We start from the raw sequence: 25,332 nt of genomic DNA, 5'->3' as shown, positions 1-25,332 counted from the left end.
AGAAATAAATAGCAGTTCAGCTACTTTAACCATTCTGAACTGATAATTAACCCCCACAGACATTCATGATTGTTTACTGGTATATGTTGTAGGCTTAATCATAAAACAGAACCAGACATCTTCCAAACCTTCCCAATGTTGTCAGAAAAGAAATGGTTATCCAGGAAATTTAAATTTATAGTCACAAACTTGGATAATTAATCTTGAGCAAGGGTTGTCTTAACACTAAGATACATTTTAAATAAGTAAGCAAAAATGCAGTTCCTTAAGAAAAAGTCAATTTTTCAGCCGCCAGTGCCAGTATCAACCTCTGCCACCTCTTCACGTAGTATTGTGGATGCTACAAAGGATGGAGCATTTTGTCCTTCAATACGAGAACTAAATACTAATGCAACTTCTGAAGACTGTTTGTTTCTCAATGTGTACACAACAAAAGTAAGTAAAATAGTGCCTTTTAAGAAGTGACCTCTGTATCTAAGTATTTGAATCTGAATCATTAGTTAAAAATTTGCTTGTTGATACATTTTTATTGTTTTGTTTATTCAGATACATATTGTCAAATGATGTGTCCTAATTAGAGTGGAGCATGCATATAGACATCACTACCTAGATACTGGGGCAACTAGTTTAAGTCATACTGAAGACATACAAATGGCTGCCAATATAAATGTAACTCTTTCTTCCTAGTGATAGGCATCTTCATTGTAGGTAATACAAATATTTTATTCACTGACACAGTAATTTGTTATTTTATGCAGTAAGTAATTCTGCAATATATTAGGTGTATTGTTATTTCTTCATTCAAGTAACTGATAATTCAGAAATGAACCAGAATGAGACACCCTTCTGACTTTCAAAGGGTGGAAGTTAATGGCTTTTTAAGTGTTCTTAACAACTTTATTAGCCATCTACATTGTAACATCACAATACTTGTTATGAAATTGATGGAGCATGTGTAATAATGCTTCAGTGATGCATTGCACTTGTTTTTGGTTGGTGCATAAATTCGTAGTATTTTTCTCTAAGTTTAATAAACACAACAGATACACATAACAGAGACTTTAGTCATGAGTAATATATTCTCCTTCACTATTTACAACAGTCTTCCAATGCAGGGAAAACTTTTCAATTCTGTGACTGTAGAAATCATGTCGTTTTGAGCCGAAGAACTCGTCAAGCCTTGTTCAGAGTGCATTTTCATCTGGAAAGGAATTTCCTTGACAGTTGTTCAATAGAGAGTGGAAATGATGAAAATTTGAGGGCACAAAATCAGGGGAATAAGGTGGATGTGGAATGACTTCGCCACCCCACTCCTGCATAGTGTTTTTCGTCAGTCTAACATAATGTGGGCAGTCTTTATTTTGGAATAGCATCACTTCACATAGTCTTCCTGGTCACTGTTGTTGGATTGCATCTGCAAGACATCTCACCTGTTGACAATAAATCTCGGCATTGAGCATTATACCTTGGGGAAGCAATTCGTAGTACACCACACCATCACTGTTCCATGAGGTGCATGACCTTATCTCTTGTGGATGCATGCAGGTCTTTGTATGGGCAGTTTCTGCATTATTTTGGCTCAACCATTCCTTTTGTTACCCTATCTTAGCATAAAGACACCATTTCTTCTCACCAGTAATGATACAGAGTAGGAATTGCCAGTGTTGTACATGAGCCAATTCATGATGAGCAAGCAGAGATGCTCATATGGCAATCCACTGATTTGTGTTATATTGGCTTAGAGCCTGCAGGAGACATACACCCAAAGTTTGAACCTTCCCCAGTGTATGAAAATGTCACATGATGTTAAAATGATTACAGTTCATTCCATCTGCCAGTTCTTGAGTACGCTGACATGGATCATTGTGGATTAATATGCTTAAATGATTGTTGTCAAACCCCAGAAGCCTCCTGAACTTGAAGAGTCACTAATGTCAAAATGCTGTTCCTTAAAATTGAATCATTTTCTCACTATGCTCTGTCAAATGCCATTATCCCCATGCAAGGCACAAATGTTTCTGGCTGCCTCCTCTGCTGTTGTTACCCCTCTACTGGACTCAAACAGAAGAATATGTCAAAAATATTCTGATTTCTCTTCTTGGCATACCATTTCCTAGCATTCACGGCTCCACTCACTATGCTGAAATGGCAAAATAACAATATGTGAACTAAAACTGCTATAGTGAATTATAAATTAGACAATCAGTTAATAAACCCATAGCAAACAAAATACCAACACCCAAAACAAAAATGCTACAAACTTATACGCCAACCTAATAAGTTATAAAATTACAGAGCTGAAGATGGCTAGACCTAGGTAACCACCTAATGATATAAGATATTGCAGTCTAAGTGATTAATAAACTTATTGGGAAAAAATATGTTTTTCATCACAGTCCTAGTGAACTGGATAAACTTATCATTTGCTACCAAATGACAATCTATTAATACCACAGTCAATAATGTCTTAGCATGACACAAATGCTGCTGTGAATACGTATATAGGCCAGTTAGGACTGTAACGGTGTAATGTTCTTCAGTGACTCATTCATTGTCTTGTTTCTAACAGTGAGTCAATAGCATGAATCATCTCAGCTTGTGTATGGAACTGCCTGTCTCCTACTACCCTGTCACTGAATGTTGAGGTGTTAAGCTCTACCCATTCTTTCCTTTTTCTGCAAGTAAATCCTTTGGTACAGATGTAATTAGCAAAGGTATTAACTTCTAGGATGACAATAGTCTGAGACAACTTGATCGTTCAGGTCTAGTTTGATGAACATCTGGCAAAATATCATTACATCTCCAGACTGATACTTAATCGCTAGCAGACATTTGTTGTAGATTTTATAGCAGAAAAACTTCCACACATATTCTGCACTACCACTATTGATAACACTGAAGGCTATGCTGCAGCATTCCATGAGAAACAGTCTACACTATTTGTGGTAAAAACACATGAGTGGGACTAACATTAGTGCTGTTTTGACCTTTTTTATTCAACTTTAATAATTATTTTTACAATCTGCTCTGCAGAAGTTAAAAGGTAGAAATACTATGTTTCCAGAGGACACTAAACAGATATAGGGAGCTTGTTTTTACACCAGACAATTTTCTTGTAAAAGTCATTTTATTTTTCTAAAACTTAAAGAAATTAAATGTTAACAGAATGCATTTAGTTACAAAAATTGAAAGAGATCAACAGCCTTTATGGCAGACCTGATAACCTGGTGTGTGATGTTTCAGTCTTTTATTGCAATTTTTTTTTTAAATTAAGAAACTGTAATTACAATCTCTTACTATAATCAGTTTTTGTCCAATGCAATTTAATAGTACATGTATGATTCATATTTATGAAAGCTATTACTTCAGTTATGAAGTCATTTTAATCTATGAAATATTAGTGTCATTAGTATTATCACACAAGATAGGAAAACATAGAACTAATCATACATGAAGAAAACTGTACTTATGTAAATAACTGTCTTTAGTAATAAATATACTACATGTACTGAGAGAGAGCAAGTAGAGAACAGCTTCAACCACACCAATCATGGACATTACTGCTGAAGACCTTCTCATGCTACACATGCACGAGGATCAGAAAGTAGAGCACAAGAAATTTTTTCTCCCCTGGTACTGCAAATGGAATGTTGAAATTTCATGATGATGTAGTTTGAAGTCTGTGCTACAAAGGGTATTTTGTTTTCATGTGGAGCACTAGCAAGAGAAAACTGAACTACAAAATAAACAAGAATGCATGTTGCTGTCATCAACTTGTGAAGAGCAGCAAAGTGTAATTCGATATTTGTGGGCCAAAGGGAATAAACCAAGTGAAATTCATAAGGACATGTGTGGAATGTATAGGGGCAACTGGATGAACCATAGCAATGTCTCCAGGTGATGTGCATTCTTCCAAGAAGGGAATGTGAACTTTAGTGATCTGTCACACTTCGAGTGGCCAGTAACAGCTGCTACCCCAGAGAATGTTGGAGCCATTGAGGCAGTAATTTTGAATGAATGCTGTGTACAAATCTAAACATTATCACAGCAGTTCAACATTTTCTATGGTGTGGTATATGATATTGTTCATGACACACTGAAATTTTGTAAAGTTTGTGCTTACTGGGTGCCTAAGAATCTGAAAGACAACCACAAGGGACAGCAAATGATAACAAGCTTGGAACACTTAAAGTGTTACACCCTAGAACGGCATGACTTTCTGAAAGGAATCGTCACTGGTGTTGACTCGTGGGCATACCACTACCATGCCCAAAGCCAAAGAGGCTTCTATGGAGTGAAAACTTGCTGGTTCCCTAGTATACACAAAATTCAGAGTGACTTAGTCTGCTAGGAAAGCGCTTGTGACAGAGTTCTGGGATATGCACATTGTATTACTGGTGGACTTTGCTGAACACAGGACCACTGTGAATACTGCAGCCTGCATTAAAACTTTGGTTAAGTTGCGTTGTGTCCTTCGTGACAAATGTCACAACATTAATACTGATGGTGTCATACTTCTTCATAACAATGCTTGCCCCCATGTTTCTGCTCCTGTTTGTGAGAAAGTTGCCCGATTTGGGTGAGAAGTGCTCCAGCATCCACCATGCAGTCTGGACCTTGCACTGTTGGACTTTCGTTTGTTTGGTCCCAATGCTTTGTGACAGATGTGTAAGTGAAATCAGCAGCCCACAGATGGCTATACTCCAACCAGACTTCTACAAACGAGCATATTGAAACTGGTACCACAGTGGGAGAAATGTGTTGAGAACATTGGTGACTTTGTAGAAAAGTAGGTAAAAGATGTAAGTTCGTTTATGATTTCTTTTGTTTTGTTACCCATTAAACTTTTTGGTAATAAAAATATTGTACATTACTTCCCAATCTTTGCTCACACTTAGAATTATTATTGATCTAAAGTGTATACTTAGAGAATCATACAGTTTGACATTTGTTTTCTGATGACAGTTGCCAGACAGAAGAGGAAACCCAAGGAGGCCAGTGATGATCTTCCTTCATCCTGGTGCTCTTTACCTTTTTAGAGGATCTAGTGACTTGTTTGGTCCCCAGTATTTGATGGATGAGGACATAGTTCTGGTGACTCTCAACTACAGGCTTGGAGCTTTAGGTATGTTGGCCCAAAACACCAAATGAATACACTTATACACAAATGTACACAAATGATTCCTTACATGTAAACACACATACAAACATATGTACATACATACATATATGCAAAGTCTTCCTTTATTTCACACACCAACACCTCTCGTTGAAAGAAACTCATTGAACATGAGACGGAAATCTGATTTTGGTGCATTTTAATTGTTTTTTTGTATATTAACATAATTTGTGCTGATTATATGATGTATCATAAGCCACTAAGTAAAATTTTGTTTATAGTTATGAATTTTGTTCTACAGAACAAACTTTTTTCATTGTTATTTCAATTCCTGAGAAATGGTGGGCTGACAGCTTATGAAACAACTATCCAGCCAAAAAAGTTTTTAAATACATAAAGAACTGATGACAATGAACATAACAACAATAATCAATTATTGGTAATATAATATAAACAGATGGACAAAAAATCTACTCACCAACCAATGGCAGGGAAACACAAACACAAAATGATTTAAATTTTTGCAAGCTTTTGGAGCCAGTGGCTCCACTGTCTGGCAGAGGAGCCAAAGGGGAAGGAAAATGGGTGAAGGAAAAGGACTGGAGGGGTTCAGGGAAAGGGGTAAGTTCAGAAGTCACCCAAACACTAGGTCAGTGGAGACTTACCAGACAGGATGAGAAGGAATGACTGATTCAGGTGAAAGGGTATCAATGGTAAGATTCACTGATGAAAGTGAGGAAGAATTACAGGACTTGCTGAATGGTATGAACAATCTAGAATGCACAAAATATGGATGGAGAATAAACAAAAGAAAACTGAAAGGATTGAAAATTAGCAGAAGTAGGATTAGTGATGAATTTAACATCAGACTTAGGGATCACATATTAAAGGACGTGGAGTACTGCTACCTTAGAAGCAAAATAAGGCTTTACAGATTCAGCAAGAAGGATATTAGAGCAAAGTAAAATAGGCAACGAGTGCATTTCTTACTAAAATAAGTCTAATAGTATGAAACATAGGCCTTAATTTGAGAATTAAGGAAAGAATTCTGTTAATTCAGTGGACTGATAAGATAATAATTAGGGAGGTCCTCTGCAAAATTGGCGGTGAACAGAACATGTGGAAAGCACTGAATAGTAGATGGGACAATATGCTAGGACATGTTTTAAGACATCAGGGATGTAAGAGAAGAGAAAGGTTGGAATATATCACAGAAATTATTTATACCACTGAGTGTAAGTGATACTCTGAAATTAAGAGAATGGCACAGGAGAGGTCTGTGAACAATACAAAGCAACCACGTATTCCAGAATAATTTCTCATCTGTCAAGCTCTTACCTGAGGAATAAAACTAAACAGAAAAATGAGAACAGAAATTAGAGGATCAATTCGTTTTTTTAAATTTTATGCAGAGAGGAGAATTATAATTATTTTTATGATAAATCATGAAATATTTTTGTGATCTTAGGAGTCCCTTTAGTAGCTGTAGATATTTTACCTTCTTATCTCTCTATTTGTTAAAACTGTGAATGATTAGTGTGTAGTCATATACAGATAGTAGGGCATTATAAGTATAACTTTTATGAATATGGTAACACAAAAACCATTATAACACTGTAAAAAATAGAAACAGTAAAGACAAAATTAATCACAAAGGCATTTCAGTAGTCCTTTTAGCTGTGCTCCATATGCTATTGGAACAGGAAGAAAACCTAACATGTGATATCATGCTAAATGCCTCTGCCCTGCACTTTACAGGGGTGTGCAGAGCACATGTGTAGGTAAATGAGTAGCTGTAGATGTAAATCTAGGAGAAAGTGACAAGATAACCAATCATCTTTCAGTTCTGGATATGTACCCTGCTGCTATTATTGCCTCCAATCTGATGATCCAGAAGATAAAAATATTAATTTAAATACTGTGAAATTTGTTACACTAAAACATACAACATAACCTATGCATTGTCAGACAATAAACCATATTTTTATTTATGCTATGCAGCTTCAGTTATAAAATGTAAACCTGTATATTTGGTTATGTCACAGGATTCCTGAGCACCGGAGATTCAGTTCTTCCTGGAAATAATGGATTCAAGGATCAAGTGATGGCTTTTCGATGGGTGCAGCAAAACATTGCTTTATTTGGAGGTGACCCAGGCAGTGTAACTATTGCTGGCTATAGTGCTGGGTCCATCAGTGTGTATTTGCATATGCTGTCTCCAATGTCCAGAGGTATGTCAAAGTTTCACACTAATATCCACCTAAAGTACAGTGTGACTGGAAATTGTGCAGGTAATATAAACAGTATTATGAAAAGGTTAGGTTGCTACTCACCGTAAAGATTATACATTGAATTGCAGACAGACATCATAAGAAGACTGTTGCACATTTAGCTTTTGGTCACATTTAGCTTTTTGTCACACCAAAAGCTAAATGTGTAACAGTTTTTGATTGTGGCTGTCTGGAACTGAACATTTCATCTTTACAGTGAGCAGTAATCTATCTTTTTCATTGTACTTCACTGTTAACATAACTTTTTTATATATACAATGAAAAATAAAACTCAAATTGACAAGAACTGGTAGGCAAGAAACTGCAATACAAGATGAACTTTTTTAAAGAGAGATCTTATTTTTACATGGTTTACAATTGTTTGGTTTATGCATGTGAAAAATTATAATAATGTGCTAGCAGATTTAAGTTGGAACTGACATGTTATTTATATTCAAGAACATTGTAAAATTATACTGAGCAAGGTGACAGTGATAAGAAACTGGACTAATATTTAGAAGGTTGGTGGTTCAATTGCCTGTCCAGCTATGCAAATCTAGATTTTCCCTAAATTCCAGATTGGTTCCTTCAAAAAGGACATAGTCAATGTCCTCCCCCGCAATTCCCTATTATGAACATGTGACTGATCTCTAATGAAGTCGCCATCAATGTAGCAGTAAATCCTAATCTTCTTTTATTGAAAAGTCATAACATGTTAAGCTCCTGTTTGTAAATTATGTCAGATTTTCCGACATCAAATGGCAGATGCTTGTTTAAGACAGTTGCATGCTGACACAAACAGTCATGTGCCTGCACGCACACACGCATGCAGACGCACGTGCATGCAGGCACACACACACACACACACACACACACACACACACACACACACACACACACACACACAGCTGACTATCTGCAGCAGAAGGAGGCTGCTTCTTTTTCTGGGGTTTCCTAAACTAGACTTGGAATCTTTAGACATTAAAAGCAGAAGTGTTGTCATTGACAGGCATACACAAAAAAGAAAGAAGACTTGCTAGCTTTTGGAATGAATCTTTTCTCGAGCTAGAGTACAAATACATAACACATACACACACATAGTGTGTTTTATGCAGGTTTGTGATCAACAACACTGGCATAGCTCTGTGTGTGTGTGTTTTGTGTGGGTATTTGTACTCTAGCACAAAAATGGATTCATTCAAAAGCCTTCAAGTTTTCTTTCTTTTTTGTGTGTGCCTGTTGATGATTTTATGATCCTACTTTTCAGTTAGTGGTCTCCTTTACTCCTTAAGTATTTACATTATACCAGAACTTTCCATTTTGATTAGTTTTGGAGTCTGCAAGAAATATTCAACTTCAGCATTACAACTACTTGAGGAATTGTATAATGATTACATTCTCAATATATCACATGAAATTATAGTCATTTTTGGTTTTTATTTGTACCATATACTATCACTGCATTGTACTTCAACTGAGAGAGATAGGTACCTGATTTGGGTCTATGTGTTATTTGAGTATGCAAGCAATAATATGGAATATTTTTATTAGTACTGGTTCTCTTTTTCAAGGATATGAAAATATTCCAATAGATAATTAATATATCCCAGTCATTTACCGTGGTATTGGAGAGTTGTGAAATAATGTAAATGATTTAAGAAGTGAAAGTATCAACTTACTGAATAATACTGTTCAGTGAGTTGTTATCTTTACTCTTCAAATTAATTAATTATTTTTCTGTGAGGAACATACACTGTGTTGATTGTATCTGAGAAGCTAAAATTATGTTCTAGACTGAAACCTGGATAATGCCTCACAGAACAACACAAAGCTGTATAATTTGAAAGAATGGAGGAGAGCCAGTGGCAAGTTGGAGTTTAGTCATCACTGTTAAGACAGATAAACACACTGTAAAATTACAGTTTTGAACATGGCTATCTCTCAGCAACTGTATACAAGTTTCAATGGAGAAATAAAACAGCCAACTGGTTTCAACAAATTTTTAATTCATTGACCTAGGTTTTGACACCTGTAAGGATGTCTTTGTCAGAATGAAATTTGAACAACTGTTAAGTTACAAATGCAATAGTCAACATTACAAGCGTTTGGTATGTTTAACTTGTAATGAACATCAGACTTTAATGTTCTTCATTACAGGGTATACGTACCAAATGCTGGAACATTTTTCATTTTTGATTTGAGCATGTCTGCTTATAATTTTGACTATTGCCTGCTCACAATGTAACTTTATGTGTGTTAAAATTCCATTCAGATGAAGACATACTTAGAGGTGTCAAAACCTAGGTCTATGTATTAAAAATTATTTGCAGCTGGTTGGCTGTACTATTTCCCCATTGACACTGTAAAATGATTTCTGAAGGAGAAAGTACCTTGGAACCTTTTAAATAGAAATATATGATTATAATAATAAGCTGGAAATCTTATGCAGTTAACCAATGAATATCTTCATAAAAGCAAAAGTTATAATGTAGATCACTAAAAAGGGTGATGTTACAGAAATACTTCCTGAATTGTTTAAAATATTTTAATCCTGCACTTCAACAAATATGATAGGATAAAAAGTAATGGACATAAAAGGATGTTTTTAAAGTTATATCTATAATATCCATCAATTCCCTTCTACTGAAATCAGATGAATTAATTAGAAGCCAGACACATGACTGCCTGAGAGACATGTAACCTATACCACTGTATATGGTGCAAGATACCAAGTGGCAAACTCGGCTATCTCTGGGGCTAAATACAAGCAGAAGATTCCTTACTAATGTGGTAATGTAGAACTCTGAAAGGAAAAGTCTAGCACAAATTTTGTATGTTAGTAAATTATTAGAATGCAATGATTTTAAAGGTGACATTTAAAACTGTTATATGAATTGTTCCATAAAATTTTGGGTTAACTGCCAGATGTCAATAACTTGCTGCTTGAAATTTTATGGAAAAAATTTGGTATACTTGATGTCATATGACATTTTCCTTTGCTACAGATCATTTTTGTTGTTATGTCATACATAGTTGTGCTAATCAATTTGACTAAAATATTCTGCTCACTCTGGGTTAGCATACATAAATGACATTTTAATATTCTGACCTAATCATGTTCTAAACTTCATTATTTGATTAGTGCTAGAATTTTGACAATTAAGTATATGTCACATTTCACAATAAAGGTTTTCATAAATGTAAAAGCACACATTAGGTAACCTTTTCCTTTTACTAGCATTTATTCACTAATGAGTGGATCAGTGATGATTGTCCAAAACCTAATACACTGAAACCACTGCAGGTCAAACAAAGATATTTACTGTCATGCTATTCTTATGCAGTATTTTAACCACAAACATTGTAAATAATTTTAATAATCCTTAACAAATGACAGTTTGCTGAATAGAATTCACAATTCCTAGTTAAAAATGCTATTATGCCCCAATTACGTATAGAGCATTTTACTTGTTGCTTCTATGAATACCATACAGTTTCCACTCTACTTTGTTTCATAGTTCTATATATGGTCTAAGATGGAGTTTATTTACACCAATACTTCAAAGTTATATAAATGAACATATTTCATACAGTTTATGTGAATGTATTTTCAGTTAATAACATGATATAATTAACCCACATTGCATTGTATTACTCAGTAATTCAAGTACATTTTTAAATATTTCTTATCAGGTCTTACTTTTTAGAAAGCAATATGAGCATTAGTAATTGTTGTACTTTGACGTATATGGTATTCTCTTTAAATTAAATTATTTTCCAAATTTTTACATAGTAGATGGAATAAAACACATTTCTGTAATTAGGATAGATATTACTTTAACCCAATATAGGTCAATGTTTGAGCAAATGAAGTCAAAATTTTCCTTTATAAAGCCAACTGCACCATAGGAATCAGTTAAAGATGAATTGCTATCTGAATAATAACAAACTGGAAAACATTCCTTTTGAAATAAATTTGTAATTTAATAGATGATTGTTGTCCAAAAACAAATTTCATCAAGCAGAAAATATAGGGATGTTACCAGAGCAATTGCAGAACCTATATTTTAACCTACTCTGAATATGAATCCTTATTGACTGTCCTTGATTATACAGACTTGCAGTTCACTGTGTGAGAAATGTAAAATTGTGGTTTCTAAAATGAAAACCATTGGCTGCAGGTAGCAACTATCTACATACTTCTTGTTTTTCCCCCCAGGCCTTTTCCACCGAGGTATGGCAATGAGTGGTGCTGATTTGACAAAAGGCATTACTGACCCACTGGGGCAAGCCAGACTGCAAGCAAGGTTGGTGAACTGCACTGATACAACTTCAGAAGAGATTATTAACTGCCTGAAAGGAAAGGATGCTTTTGAAATTGCAGAATCAGCAGCAATTTTATACGTGAGCACTTTATTACTTGTTGTTTCGATAAAAATGCATAAGAAAAAGTTGGTGGCAGTTATTTGTTAATATCAATTAACAGATAAAGTACTCCAGATTGCAGAGGATTATGCCACCTGCTTTTTATATAATATATGTAGTACAATTTTATTCGTAGCTCTTATTTCCTCAGCAACTGTAGTATATTTATCAGAATAAAATTCAGTCATCAGTTGCAGAGATATTTTTATTTTGCTTTACCACTTTCAACAGTTTAATATGTCACCTTCAGAAGCTTACAAAATTATGGATGTTATAAATCATTAGGACTTGGCCATACATTTATGTAAAGTATAAGAAATGTATTATCAAAACTTACTTAGTATTTCGTTTGACTGATGTCTAATGTACTACATGTAACTTCTTTACAAACTATAGTTAGTATTTTTTGTATGTTCATTACTGCTAGCACAACAGTGTGTCTGTGGAGATAAGTGTGATTCATTTAGTGTAAATTATCAATCGGTCCAGTGCTAATAATAATCACATCCAATATGTACATTTTGGACATGTTATGTCATTATGTTTCTGTGAAGAAGATAGTGACATATGCTAAACCAATAGCAGTGGGGCTTTTTCCTCACTCCTCATGGCTCCAGGTCTGTCGATGAGGCAAAAGTCTTTACTCTACCTACAGTTTGGCCCATAGCCTTGTCATGGGCGCAGGGCACAGACTTTACTTTTTCTGTACTCAGTATATACCCTGTCCTGCATATGAGGGCCGCTTCAAAAGAGATGCAGTGTTTTTTAAACATCCAATTTATATTCCATGCCTTTGATATTTTTACAGTATGTTGATATACAATTCAGAGACAAAGTGTCATTTTTTCACATAATCTCCATCCCTGTCAACTTCTTATGCCATCATGGAACTAAGGTTTGTACACCTGCACAGCAGAACTCAGGACCAACACTTCTGAGCCACTGTTTATCGGCCTTCATGAGGGCATCATCATCTTCAAATCTCATTCTGTAAAGGACTCCTTCCATTTAACAAAGAGGTAGCAATCACATGGTACCAGATCAGGGCTGTGGAATGGTTGTTTCAATGTCACCCACTCAAGCTTTGTGATCTCAGCTGTGGTTTGCTCCCTGATGTTTGATCAGACACTATTATGCAACAGAAAACATTGTGTTTCTTCTGACATTGTCAAACACATCATATTTGAACTTATAGTTTTTCAAGGGTTGCCACATATGTGCCAGAACTGATAGCAGTTCTCTGTAGCAAGATGTCCACAAGCAACATTTATTCTGAATCAACAAACACAGTAGCCATTACTTTTTCTGCTGATGGTGCAGTTTGGAATTTCTTCTTCTTCAGTGTGTTTGTATGATGCTATTCCATTGATTGCCATTTTGTTACCAGTTCACAGTGATGCAACCACATTTCATATCCCATCACAATTCTTACAAGGAAGTCATCTCAAGAATTCTTGCACTGTTCCAAGCATTTGCTGCATATTGTCCTCTGTGTTTCTTTGTGGACATCTATGAACATCCTCAGGACCCACCTGGCACCAACTTTTTTCAGCTTCAAGTGTCACAATATTTGACACACAATTGCTTCTCCTATTCCCACTTGGATTGACAGTTCACTCACTGTTACGCATTTGTCAGTCAAAATCACATTATGAATAAGCTGTACACTGTCAGGAGTCTGTGCATTGCTCAGTCTGGTGCCATGTGGGAGGTCTCAAGTATTGGAGTGTCTTGCTTTCAACAGAAAATCTGCTTGCCCAACAGCTACTGAAATTGTAGTGTGATCAACAGTGACATCCCCATACATCTTCTTCAGTGTCTTGTGAATATTTGTCACTGTCTCATTCTCATAACACAGGAACTCCCTCACAGAATGTTGCTTCAAACAAACATCAAATGAAGCAGTCATCTACAGCTGTGTGGTATGCAGAAATGAGTTGATATAAATTTGCATACAAGCACAAGAAATATTTCTATGACCTCTGTAATTAGCAAGAACATAGAACAAAAAGCTGAAATTTTTGAAAAAAAGTGGTGTGCATTTATTTTGGAGTGCCTCTCTTACTCACTTGGAAACTGAGCCATAAATTTGAGCCCTCATTGCAAGTGCACTGTTTAGTAATAGTTAAACAACTGAAATTATTAGCTATTAATTATAGTATTCTGTTTTGTATTTCTAGCAATGGAACAGTAGTACCCCAAGTGCATTTGGTTATGTTGTTGAGCAAGATCTTGGAGATGGAGCTGAAAGATTTGTAACAGCTGATGTCACAGAACAGCTTCTTAAAGGGAATTTTGCTCAAATTCCTTTGATAAGTGGATCAACCAAAGATGAACTCACCTGGCTGCCAATACGTTAGTAATCTGTATTATGGTTCACTTACACATAAGTATAAAAATATGTGGAAGAGATGTTAAGTCCATGCACATGGAAATGGCTACATCCAAAATATTAGTTTTATGGGTAGAGACTGAGGTGGTTGATGCCTTAACCACCACAGGTATTTAATCTTGGGTTTGAACAATTAGCCATCTGAAATATCTGTCAGTGGATAGAAAAGACCAAAGCAAGCAACAGAATGCTCCTATTTTGATTTCTGTTTGATTGGCTTAAGTAAGAGTCAGTATTCAACAATATATCTGTTAATGAAAGATGGATGTATCAATCCATCACGAAGATAAAGTAGGAGTCAGAGATTCCACCACTATACTCAAAGGTGAAGGAGGCAGGGAGTATGGACAACACTTTCTTTACCAGAAAAGCCATACTTATAGAAAAGAGGGCAGTAACTGGAATTTGGTATGATGGATTATGCCTAATTAAGCTTTTGAGAAGGATTCCAATGAAATCTGTCAAAGTTGACCATTGTGTGTCACACAATGGAAGCTAGCGGGAAAGAAGTTCTTGCACCACCATGTTAACTCACTTGCTTACAGGTTTGACAAAACCCAATTACTTCCTGGGCCTTAAATTTGAATCTACCTTCCAGATGTTATCTGACCTATGTGATTACATTTCTTGACAAAATCATAACAAACAATCAAATGTGTTATTCTAAGTTCTGCAAAGAGAAAAAGTTTGTCTGGAAAGCATACTGAATAGAAAAGCATTTTCTCCCACAGCCTTAATATAGCTCCTTCAATAAGTATTCTGAGGAGATGAAATACAGCATACAACTAGGAGCCAGATGCTTCAAAGTATATGAAGGTACATGCTTTGCAAAAATTCAGGAATATGTAACATTTTCTAAAAGCTTTTCGTGTGATGTTAATGCATGTACATTAAACGAGGCAGCAATATTGTTTGTAAGTTCTAAGTCTGTCCACCACTATGAAAATATCAATGTGTGTGTGTATGTGTGTGTATGTGTGTGTGTGTGGTGTGGATGAGCAGATGTGTTTAAAAGAGAGAAAAAACCAGAAAGAGAAAAAGAAACAAAGAATGGTAGTTGAAAATTATTTTCTTGTTCATCTATAGATATTGCAACAACTATGTCATTGTAATGGTACTTCTTAATATTTCAGAAACTCTCGAAGGCAATTTTTCACAGTCCGCAGTAGATAGTTATGTGACAGCACTTTTAACTGGTCTCTTCCAAGACAGAAATGCTACAGAGCTAGCAGAATTGATTCAGCAAGTAAAGGAATTTTACTTTAATGATAGACAAACAGCTAATGAGACTGGAGTTGCTCTTGGACAAGTAAGTAATGCAGCAAATTTAATTATGAGAAGTGGCAGAGGTCAAGTTGGTACTATGTTTAAAGAAATCAAAATGAAAATAAAATTGAATATTAACGACTGAATCTGAGAGACAGAAGGACATCTGCTGGTGCTGTGAGACAGATACATAAAATAGCAAAAATAATAGAATGTCTATTTTTTAGGGTTTCTTCATCATAGGGAAATAAAGTTGTGAAATAGATGTACAAGAATAAAACTGTTGCAACCAATTAACAAGAAAGGTATAGTACACAGTGAACAAACCAGAAGTAACAGTAGACTATAATGTGTTTTTAAGATTCTACCATGTGAGGTGGTGCAGAAGTTTTTATATTGGACTTGAACTAAGTACTTGTAAAAATGCACTTCGGACCCCATCTGTCTCCTCTGATTTAATTCTTCCATGGTTTCATTTACTGACTTATATGAAAAAATGGAAAATTCCTTTAAAGTGTCCACAACAGAATTCCTATCCCATAGAGAGATGTATGTGCCATGTTTCTTCAGGAACATAAAAACTGGACATGTGTATATATTATGCTTCATTTCCCAGTGGGTCATCTGTTCTTTTTACTAACTCATATATTAAGGAAAAATGCCTAACTCTCATTTACAAGTTTGGTGATTGAGTCTATATTAGGACAGATAGATTCAGATGTTCTAAGATATCATGAAGTGCGTTTGCACCTTTATGAAGCATACAAAGGCAATCATCAAATAAATTGTGCAGAATTAATGGACACCCTTAAATATGTCTTCTACTAAACTACAAATTTAGATTTATATTCCAAAATACTTATAATGGGCTGCATGTAATGTAAGATGATAGCTGAGCTTCAAAGGAAATCACAGAGCAGAAGGAAAGATTGGGGCAAAAAATTAACAGAATATTTTAAACAAAAAGTGCAGAAGAGGAGGGGAGGAGAGTCAATTAAGAAAAATAAAGAAAATTTTTTAGTTACGAAAACAAATTATGACAGACAGAAAAACTGAGAACACAACAGGGTGGAAAGGGAAGGAAAGACGAGGTACTGTGGAAGGCACTGAAAAATCAAAAGAGTTTTAAGTATTACAAATTGAGAATAGATGGATGGCAGTTGGCAGGCACATTTGGGGAAACCTATTATATATCTGGTATTTGGCTGTGTGGGGAGGTTCAACCATAATGGCCTTATCTTTGCCAACATTTTCCTTAGAATATCAAACAACGGAATAAATGATGCTGCTGGTCTGGACAGTTTGTCTGGTGCCATATATTCTGAATGAAAGCTACTCCCTGAAAAGCAGCTGCACACCATCTGTGTCTGTTAGCCATGCTTCTGTAAAAATATCATGTAGAATATGAAGGTTGGACATTATTGGGGTCACCACTCCGTGGCCTACTGCTGCAAATCTATGTATTGTCTTCCATTCAAACAATGGAAAGCCCACAATGGAAAAACAACAATATATGAAAATAATGTATTGCTACTCATCACACAGAGGAGAGACTGAGTCACAGACAGGCACAATAAAAAAAGACTGCTAAACTTTTACATTTTCAAACAAAAGTGTCATTCTTTCAAAATGGAAAACACACACACACACATTCACACAAACACAACTCACAAATGCATGACTACTTTCTCTGGATGCCGGGGCCCAACTGTAGTCTGCAAATGCATCTGATGTGAGCAGCAATTTGCTGGGACAATAGGGTAGCGATGAGGGGATGATGCCGTGCTATCTTTGGGAGCATGTACTTCAATGGTGGGGCAGGATATGGTTGCTAAGTGCAGAGTCAAGAGGCTGTGCTGGGGGACAAGGAAGGGCAAATGGATAGGGGAGAAGAGAGAAGCAGAGAAGGGAAAAACACTGCCAGGTGGGATAGAAGGTGTGTATAGTGCTGGAGTGGAAACACAGAAGGGGGTAGGTAGGGGGGAGGATACAGATTAGCTAAGGTTGGGGCTAGGAGGGCTGCAGTAATGAAGGATATGTTGTAGGGAGGGTTCCCACCTGCAAAATTCAGAAAATCTGGTGTTGGTAGGAAGAATCCAAATGGCACAGGCTGCGAAGCAGTCACTGAATTAAAGCACATCATGCTGGGCAGCATGGTCAACAGCTGGGTGGTTCAGCTTTCTCTTTGCCACAGTTTGGCTGTAACCAGTCATGTGGACAGAGAGCTTGTCAGTTGTGATGCCCACATAGAAAATGCCACAGAATTTGCAGCTAAGTTTGTAGCTCAGGATGGCTGCTTTGACATGTAGCCTTACCTTTGATGGGGTAGGAGAGGCCAGTGACAGGGCTGGAGAAGGTGGTAGTGGGAGGATGTATGGGACAGGTCTAACATCTAGGTCTATTACAGGGATAAGAGCTATGAGGCAAGGGACTGGGAACAGGGGTGGACTAGAGATGGACAAGGAAACTGCATAGGTTTGGTGGATGGTGGAATACCACTGTTGAAGGGGTGGGGAGGATAGTGGAGAGGACAGTGGGGATAATTAGAGGTAGGTGAAACCCCAGCAGAGAGTATGTTTCAGTTGCTACACTCCTGGGTGGTACTATGTCATGAGAGGAGTGCTCTTTTGTGGCAGGACAGGGGGTATACAAGAGATGGTAGGTGGTTGGAGAGACAAGGCATGGGATATCTCTTTTTGGACAAGGTGCTTAGGTAATTTTAGTTTGTGCCAAGGGTTTCACTGAGCCCTTCACTAGGGTCAACCCAGCACAACCTCCATGGCACCCTAGTCCACCAGCCAAAATGCAAGTGTGTGAGTGTACTCTTATTCAACACTGTATTTATTCCAAAGGCTAGGAAATTTTCTTTCTCTTTTGTGTGTGCCTGTTGATGACTCATGCTTCTGCTGTTTGGTGAGTGGTCTTCTTTACTCTTATATTATCTGATTCACTTACTTGTATTCTGTCTTTTAAGACTATTCTTTGATTGTTTCTGCATTAACTTATTTTTATATTCTTTTTTGCAGTTATATTCTGACATCATTGTGATATTCCCAGTGGATCGTGCAACCAAGCTAGTGTCTCGGCGGAACACAGCACCTGTATATTATTACCATTTTGTTTACCAGGGCAGGTACAGCTGGGCATACTTACCGGGAACACAAACTCCGTATGGTAAGACATTCCTCCATTAGCAGACACTAATTTAAAAAGAAATTTAAAGCCAGCAGAGAAACCCCTGACCCAGGATTTTGGATGAATTTTCTGAACTCTCACCATTTATCACACACCACCAGTTCATTTCCTTCATCCCTCTTCCTTTCCCTTCAACCCTTCTGCCAGAAGAAAGAGCCACTGGCCTTGAAATCTTGCAAATTTCAAATCATTATATGTATTTTCTCCTGCTGCCACTTCATGAGTAGATTTTTTTAATCTATTCAGCAGCTAAATTGCATTACTATACCAACATTTCATATTCATAAGAGAATTGTAAAGCATTATTTTTGTGTTTCTCACTCATGGCCGCCATACATGTATCATTCCTTAATCAACTGATGGTGTATGGCAGAGAAGTGGCCTACTCAATGCATCATTGTAATGCTCCCCTCTCTCCCTCTTTCTCTCTTCCATTCAGTAATAGTTCAGTAGTCTTTATCGTAGAACCCAATGTAATATGACTATTAATGTTTGATGACCAGGGTTGCTGTACCATTATAACAATGATCCATTGCCTTAATATCTACAAGAATGTATTATTCACTCTGCATTGGAGTGTGTGTTGTTTCGAAACTTCCTCAGGGAGTTAAACCTTGTGGGACTCAATACCCAGAACTGGATCTGGGTTCATATCATAGTCCATCATATAGTTTCAGTCTGCCATTAAGGTTGATACCTGTTGTTTATTTTTTCTTATAGGCACTGTAACCTGCCTTTAATCACAACCACTCTGCTTCAAGAATACCCTGAGATATTTTGTTAATATAGTGGGGATTCTTCCTTCATTGCTAATCCTGTGAACACCACAAAATTCAGTTTTTCTCTGCAGAATGGTAGTGTGATTCAGCACCTAGGTACTGTATTGGCAGTTCAAATACTGCTGCGGCCATGTCTTACAAATAGATTGTTTTCACAGCAGAGCACTTGAAGTATTTGAATAGGTTTTATAGATATTCCTCATTTAAGTTAATGTTTTTCACTCTTGAATGAAACTTTCACCCTGCAACAGTGTGTCTGGTGGTATGAAACTTCATGGTAGATTAAAACTGTGTGCCGGACTTTGCCTTTTGTGGACAAGTGCTCTACTGACTGAGCTACCCATGACTCATCCTCACAACTTTACTCCTGCCTGTATCTCATATCCTATGCTTCCAATCTTCACAGAAGCTCTCCTGAGAACTTTGAAAAATAAGCATCCTGGAAGAAAGGATACTGTGGAGACAAGGCTTGGCCACAGTGTAAGGGATGTTTCCAGAATAAAATTTTCACTCTGCAGCAGATTGTGCACTGGCAGATTAAAAATGTGTGCCAGCCAAGACATGGATTCAGGACCTTTGCCTTTCATGGCCAAGTGCTCTACCAACAGAGCTAACCAGGCACAACTCACTCATGCTTGTAGAACACTTTCCCACAAAAGGCAGATGTCTCGAGTTTGAGTTTTAGTCTGGCATACAGTTTTAATCTGCCAGGAAGTTTTTAATTCTTATTCTTATGTTGTTATTGGACAAAAAAGGTTTGCCTTATGAATGTAAGTTATCAAAATGCTAACAAAAGCCCAAATCTCCAAAATCAAATCAAGAGTTCAGTGTGACAAAGTCAATTCCACTGCCACTTTGTCAACTTATTCAGTAGTAGCTCCATGTCATTTAAGATTAGCTGATCTTTTGAGTGATCTACAATGAATAAGACATCCACCTTAAAAATCTGTCAGCAGCTTTTGCCAAGGAGGTAAGAAATGTTTTGGCCTGCAGCTTTAGATTTATCTTATATGAGAACACAATGATGAGCCCTTCAACTTTGTAACTTGCATACCTTAATGTGCATCTGTTTAGGAAAAGTTTCGTACATTGTACTATTTTCTGGCAAGTGCATAATTTTTTCTCAATAATTTAATTTTTTATAAGATTCTGTTCCAATAGTTTGATTACTATACTCAGGCTTGTGACTGAAATACCTGTACTAATGATCATTTCTGTCTAATCTGGATGAAAAAATTGTCTTTTTAGGGAAGAAAATCATATATGCTAACAGAATTTTTCTGTTTTCCCTATTATTTATGTCTTCTTTCCTTTTTTTGAAAGGTGTTTCCCATCACGATGACCTCATCTACTTATTCTACATCTCAGCATTGGTCCCCGAATTTGTTAACACAGACCCTGAATATACAACAGTAAAAAGAATGACAAAAATGTGGGCAAATTTTGTCAAAACTGGGTAAGTACTTCTTGTTGGTGATTTTATTTTACTATTTTCTTATTGTAAAGATAGGTGAGTAATCACTGGAGAGAATGCATAATTACAATAAATAAACTTTTTCTGTAATTTGTGCTTCATGAATATATTTCTCTTAAACACAGTCAGACAAAAATTATTTAGAACAATTTACGGGTAATTGCCAAGTTCCGTCTTTTAAAAATGGCAATGAAATTACATAAAAGTTTTTAAAAAGTCTTTACTATACAGGATGATCGTTAATAAAATCAACAACTGCATGGCTGGATTCATGAATGGAAATGGAGGAAAAAAGGTACTATGAACATATGTCTGGAAATGGATAGTGTGTGTTCAATGACAATAAATCATCCTGGAACACAGTACAGAGCTGCATCACATCCACATCACAACAAATGTTGAAAGTGGCCTCTATGGGGTTGCAAGTGATAGGGATAGTAGTGGTTGTCATAGTGATAGTAGTGGTTGTCATGTAGGATACACATAATTGTGCATTGGCTTACACTGTTTGGCAGGCCACTTGCCTGAAGCTTGTACTAGGGTTTGCCTCAATATCTTGTAGAACCTGGTCCTCCAAATGTGGTGTATATACATCCCCTGCCTCCCCACGTGTTTGTCTTTCTGAAAGGACCTCTGATCACACAAACGCCCAAAACAGCCTTGAAATGTTGCGGACATGATTGTGTCTGTGAGGGTATTCATTTTGGAATATCTGTGCTGCCTCTCAGCCATTTCCATCTGTTTGGCCATTTTGGTATAGCCTTGCTGCCTTTTGACCATTTCCATCTGCTTTGCCATAGACAAATACCATCTTGGCAAGTTATCGATAAGAATACAGGACCAGTCTGCTGCTTAGGCCGTGTCCTATGTGAGTGACAGAAGTGACTGACAGCAAGCGACTTCTGGATACGTGACATTCCAGTGACAAGCAGCAGCATCAGGTGACATTCTCAAGTGTCCTGTATGTGAGCGATAATGTCGCATTACAAGATGGCTGCTAAGAACCAAAAAGCTGTTTCTGTAAAACACGCCTCTGAACTGTAGAATACTGTAGCTGAAGAGTAAGGCTACAAAACTACGTTTACTTAAGAAAATAAAGCGAAAAGGAATTTTGTGCATGAAATTTACAAAGGGAGGAATCTCCATGGAGAATTTCATAATTCATATCATCAGCTATGAAGATCACCAAACAAATTCTTCGAATACAGGTGAATGAGCAGAGGAGCATTCAATTATCTCATCAACAAATTAAAGACAAATGTATTTTACAAGATCAAGAACTTTTAACAGCCTATAAATGCGGAAGAATGATTAATCACGGTAAATAAATATATTAAGAACATGTTACCACAGCCAGCTGTGGTGTAGTGGTGGCATAGCAGACTACGATATCGGTTTCATTCAGGTCATGGGATCAATGCCAGGCACATATTGTGTTTTAACTTACTCAGTTACAATTCTGCATACTAAGTTTTATATGTACTGTTTACACTACAATGCTGAGTATATTTTTAAGGTATTGTCAAAGTACTTGATCTTTAAGTGCATGCACACCTATCCCAGTATATCACACACATTAAATTCCTAATAAATTTTACAGATATTTGATGTTGCGAATGTAATTCATCAGCAGTCAGTGTTAAGGCCAAGCATTTCAATTAATCTAAATAGTATGTAAAAGTAAAGCATACAAAATCTTTTGAAAAGAAAGTCAAACATTTGGTGAAATGATTTGTCTGAAAGCATGAAACAAAAAATGTTAGGGAAACGTTTGGTGCACCTCGTTTTCTGTTCATGATTTTGAGCATCTTTCAAAGGCATGCAGAACTTATTTCTTTTACACAAATCATTTCATAAAATATTTGACTGGTTTCTTTCATTTTTTATCAACAAGTTTTATTCAGAAAGCATAATCTTACTGACTCCTTGTTTGCCTTCCTAATGTCTTCTGTTCTTGGAAATCCTAACTTTGGTACCTGATTTGAAGGAAACCTTTTTGACATTTAAATACCACACCAGTGTATCTTTTTATGTGCAAAATAGTTATGCCTTGAACAGATGAAATTTTTGACACTTAATTTACATAGCTTGGCAGCAGCTTTTTGTGAGTTATTTCAATTTTTCCTCAGCTTATTAATTAAGTTTTCATTAATTGCCCTGATTACTTTCAAGCAGTTAAATATTTTCACTAGACTTCACGCTGGTCCTTTTGATACCTGGTTTACCTGTTTCTCTCTCCTTCTTTGGCTATGAAAATTTGGACAAAACCTCAAGCTGTAATTAGAAGGCAGTCTTGTTTTTGCTCTGCCCACACATTTACAAAAACTTATCAAGTGTTAATCATAAGATAAAATAGTCCTTTCTGTATGATGTCATTTCCAAAAATCGTCGTTTTGATATCTTGAACTGCTTGTGAGATACAATGATTTTTACCACCACTTGATTCCCAAAGTGCAGGGAAGGTTTGGACACGCCGCGAGCGACCCGTCCGCAAATATAACAACCAATATCTCAAGAATGAAAAGAGATATCATTCCAGTCTCATGGCCTTAAATGAACTATACAGAAAGTCTACGCAATGTGATTTTACTTCTGCAAATTCTTAAAAATTTCACGCAGCCATGTACTCAATTTCATGCAGCACAGAAACTGTGATGAAAAAAAAAAAAAAATCAGACCTTATTGAGCAAAGATATCAAGCCATAAGATGCGGAAGAATCAAATTTTTTCACTAAATAGTTTTCTTAAAATCAGGTGATAAGTATTTCATAGCTGCCGTCGCATCCACTCCACTGCTTTGCCGAGAAGACAGGTGGCTGTCGCTCTCTGACGCTCATGCTGCAGCGACAAGATTCAAACACATTTGAATTCAAACCTCACCAGTTGCAGCGGAACACAGGCAATGACACAGATGTCGCTCATGTAGGACACTTCCGTAACTATACCTGCGGTTGTGGTTTGTCGTTTGAAGCTGTCACACGCTGTCGGTCACTTATGTTGCTTACATAGGACATGGCCTTATAGTATGCTCCATCAGTCACATAGCCTGCTACATACAAGGAACCCACAGCACATGGTGAGAGGCACTGTCATTCGTCAGCACCATCATCTGTGGCAACAGTGCATTTCTGAACATATATTCACAGGACCTTTTTTCCTCCATTTACATTAGAAGTCCACCCCTGTGGTTTGTTGGTTTTATTAATGTTCATTCTGTATAGTTTTAAAATTTTCTTAAGTACTTATACTTGCGAACAAATAATAAGTAGAAACATCTCAACAATGACCTTCTTTTAATTGTGAAATGCAAACTTATAACATGTCTTATGGTATTTTGAAAATGTATCAATCTATGTAAAATAATTGTCACTTATTGTTCAGTTTCAGTTGCACAGTTCAAAAAATAAACAGAAAAATGTGCATCTGAAACTGAATGATAAGAGAAAATTATTTTAAATGTCAATATAGTTGTTGTTTCTCTCAAAACAAAATGTTAGCTATAGTGGTATCAATCTATTTTATCTAGCTAATAACACGAACAAATTTGCCAAGCTTGTTATTTGTAACAAAAGTGAAGGATTTTTCATATTGAGTAAGTGAAGTTTGGAAGACAGTACAAGTGCCTAAATATGTTCCATTAATGCCTTCCTGGTTCCCACCAATGAATCTGATTATTTACACTACAGCTACCATCAACAAATAAGAGTCACAGTTCATCTGGCAAGTATCATGTGTGAGTATAACCACAAAAAATAGTCTTGATCACACAGTCATTCATCAAGAATATGACTAGTTTCAGACTCTAGTAGTAGGACATCTTCAGATAATGTACTGTAAAGATGACAATTAAAAGTGCTGATTTACATTGGAAGTTAGAAAACATTAAAAAGAATATATGTTAAGACGATGCATCATCACCCATCCAGCTGACAATAATGATGCTCGGAACAGCAGTGCTGACCCCAGTTGCAAAACTGCTGCTGATGGCTGAGCAGCCACAGGTTAAATTGAGTAAAATAGGGTGTGCATGAAGTCATTGTCAGCAAATAGGAAGCAATTTACATGTCGTTTGTTAAGATTTGAAATTCCATTTTTAAAAATGTACATAAATTTAAGTGTAAATGGCTAAAAAAAATAGGATTTTCAATACCTTATGGATATCATAAACATTAAAGCCAGGTTTTTAAAAATTAAATAATAAACCAATATGATAGGTTAAACTGTAACCAAGAATGCCATCTTGACACAATAGTTAGCATTATGAAGATGCTGTTTCCATAGGAACTGTTAGTAAGTCATCAGTTATATTGCATATTCATAACAGAGTAAGATATAAAACATTTAAATACACCAGTATCCACTGTATTGTAATTGTTTTGTTAAAAATACGTCAAAGTAATAACAGAAAATTA

The 25,332-nt window shown here is 36.3% G+C and overlaps 1 protein-coding gene across 1 annotated transcript in view; it reads left to right on the top strand.

Annotated features, from left to right (window-relative positions):
• LOC124776559 (esterase E4-like) overlaps nucleotides 1-25,332 on the top strand; it is a 53,397-nt gene that overhangs the window by 22,422 nt on the left and 5,643 nt on the right. Inside the window, exons 2-9 of the mRNA XM_047251599.1 lie at nucleotides 289-435; nucleotides 4,966-5,125; nucleotides 7,165-7,350; nucleotides 11,609-11,793; nucleotides 13,995-14,169; nucleotides 15,340-15,515; nucleotides 18,499-18,646; nucleotides 20,770-20,902. Of these exons, the coding sequence (XP_047107555.1) occupies nucleotides 289-435; nucleotides 4,966-5,125; nucleotides 7,165-7,350; nucleotides 11,609-11,793; nucleotides 13,995-14,169; nucleotides 15,340-15,515; nucleotides 18,499-18,646; nucleotides 20,770-20,902 (1,310 nt within the window). The remainder of the gene's footprint in view (nucleotides 1-288; nucleotides 436-4,965; nucleotides 5,126-7,164; nucleotides 7,351-11,608; nucleotides 11,794-13,994; nucleotides 14,170-15,339; nucleotides 15,516-18,498; nucleotides 18,647-20,769; nucleotides 20,903-25,332) is intronic.

Source organism: Schistocerca piceifrons, chromosome 2 (genome assembly GCF_021461385.2).
Source record: "Schistocerca piceifrons isolate TAMUIC-IGC-003096 chromosome 2, iqSchPice1.1, whole genome shotgun sequence".
Classification (NCBI taxonomy): domain Eukaryota; kingdom Metazoa; phylum Arthropoda; class Insecta; order Orthoptera; family Acrididae; genus Schistocerca; species Schistocerca piceifrons.
This window is presented reverse-complemented; position numbering and strand designations above follow the sequence as displayed.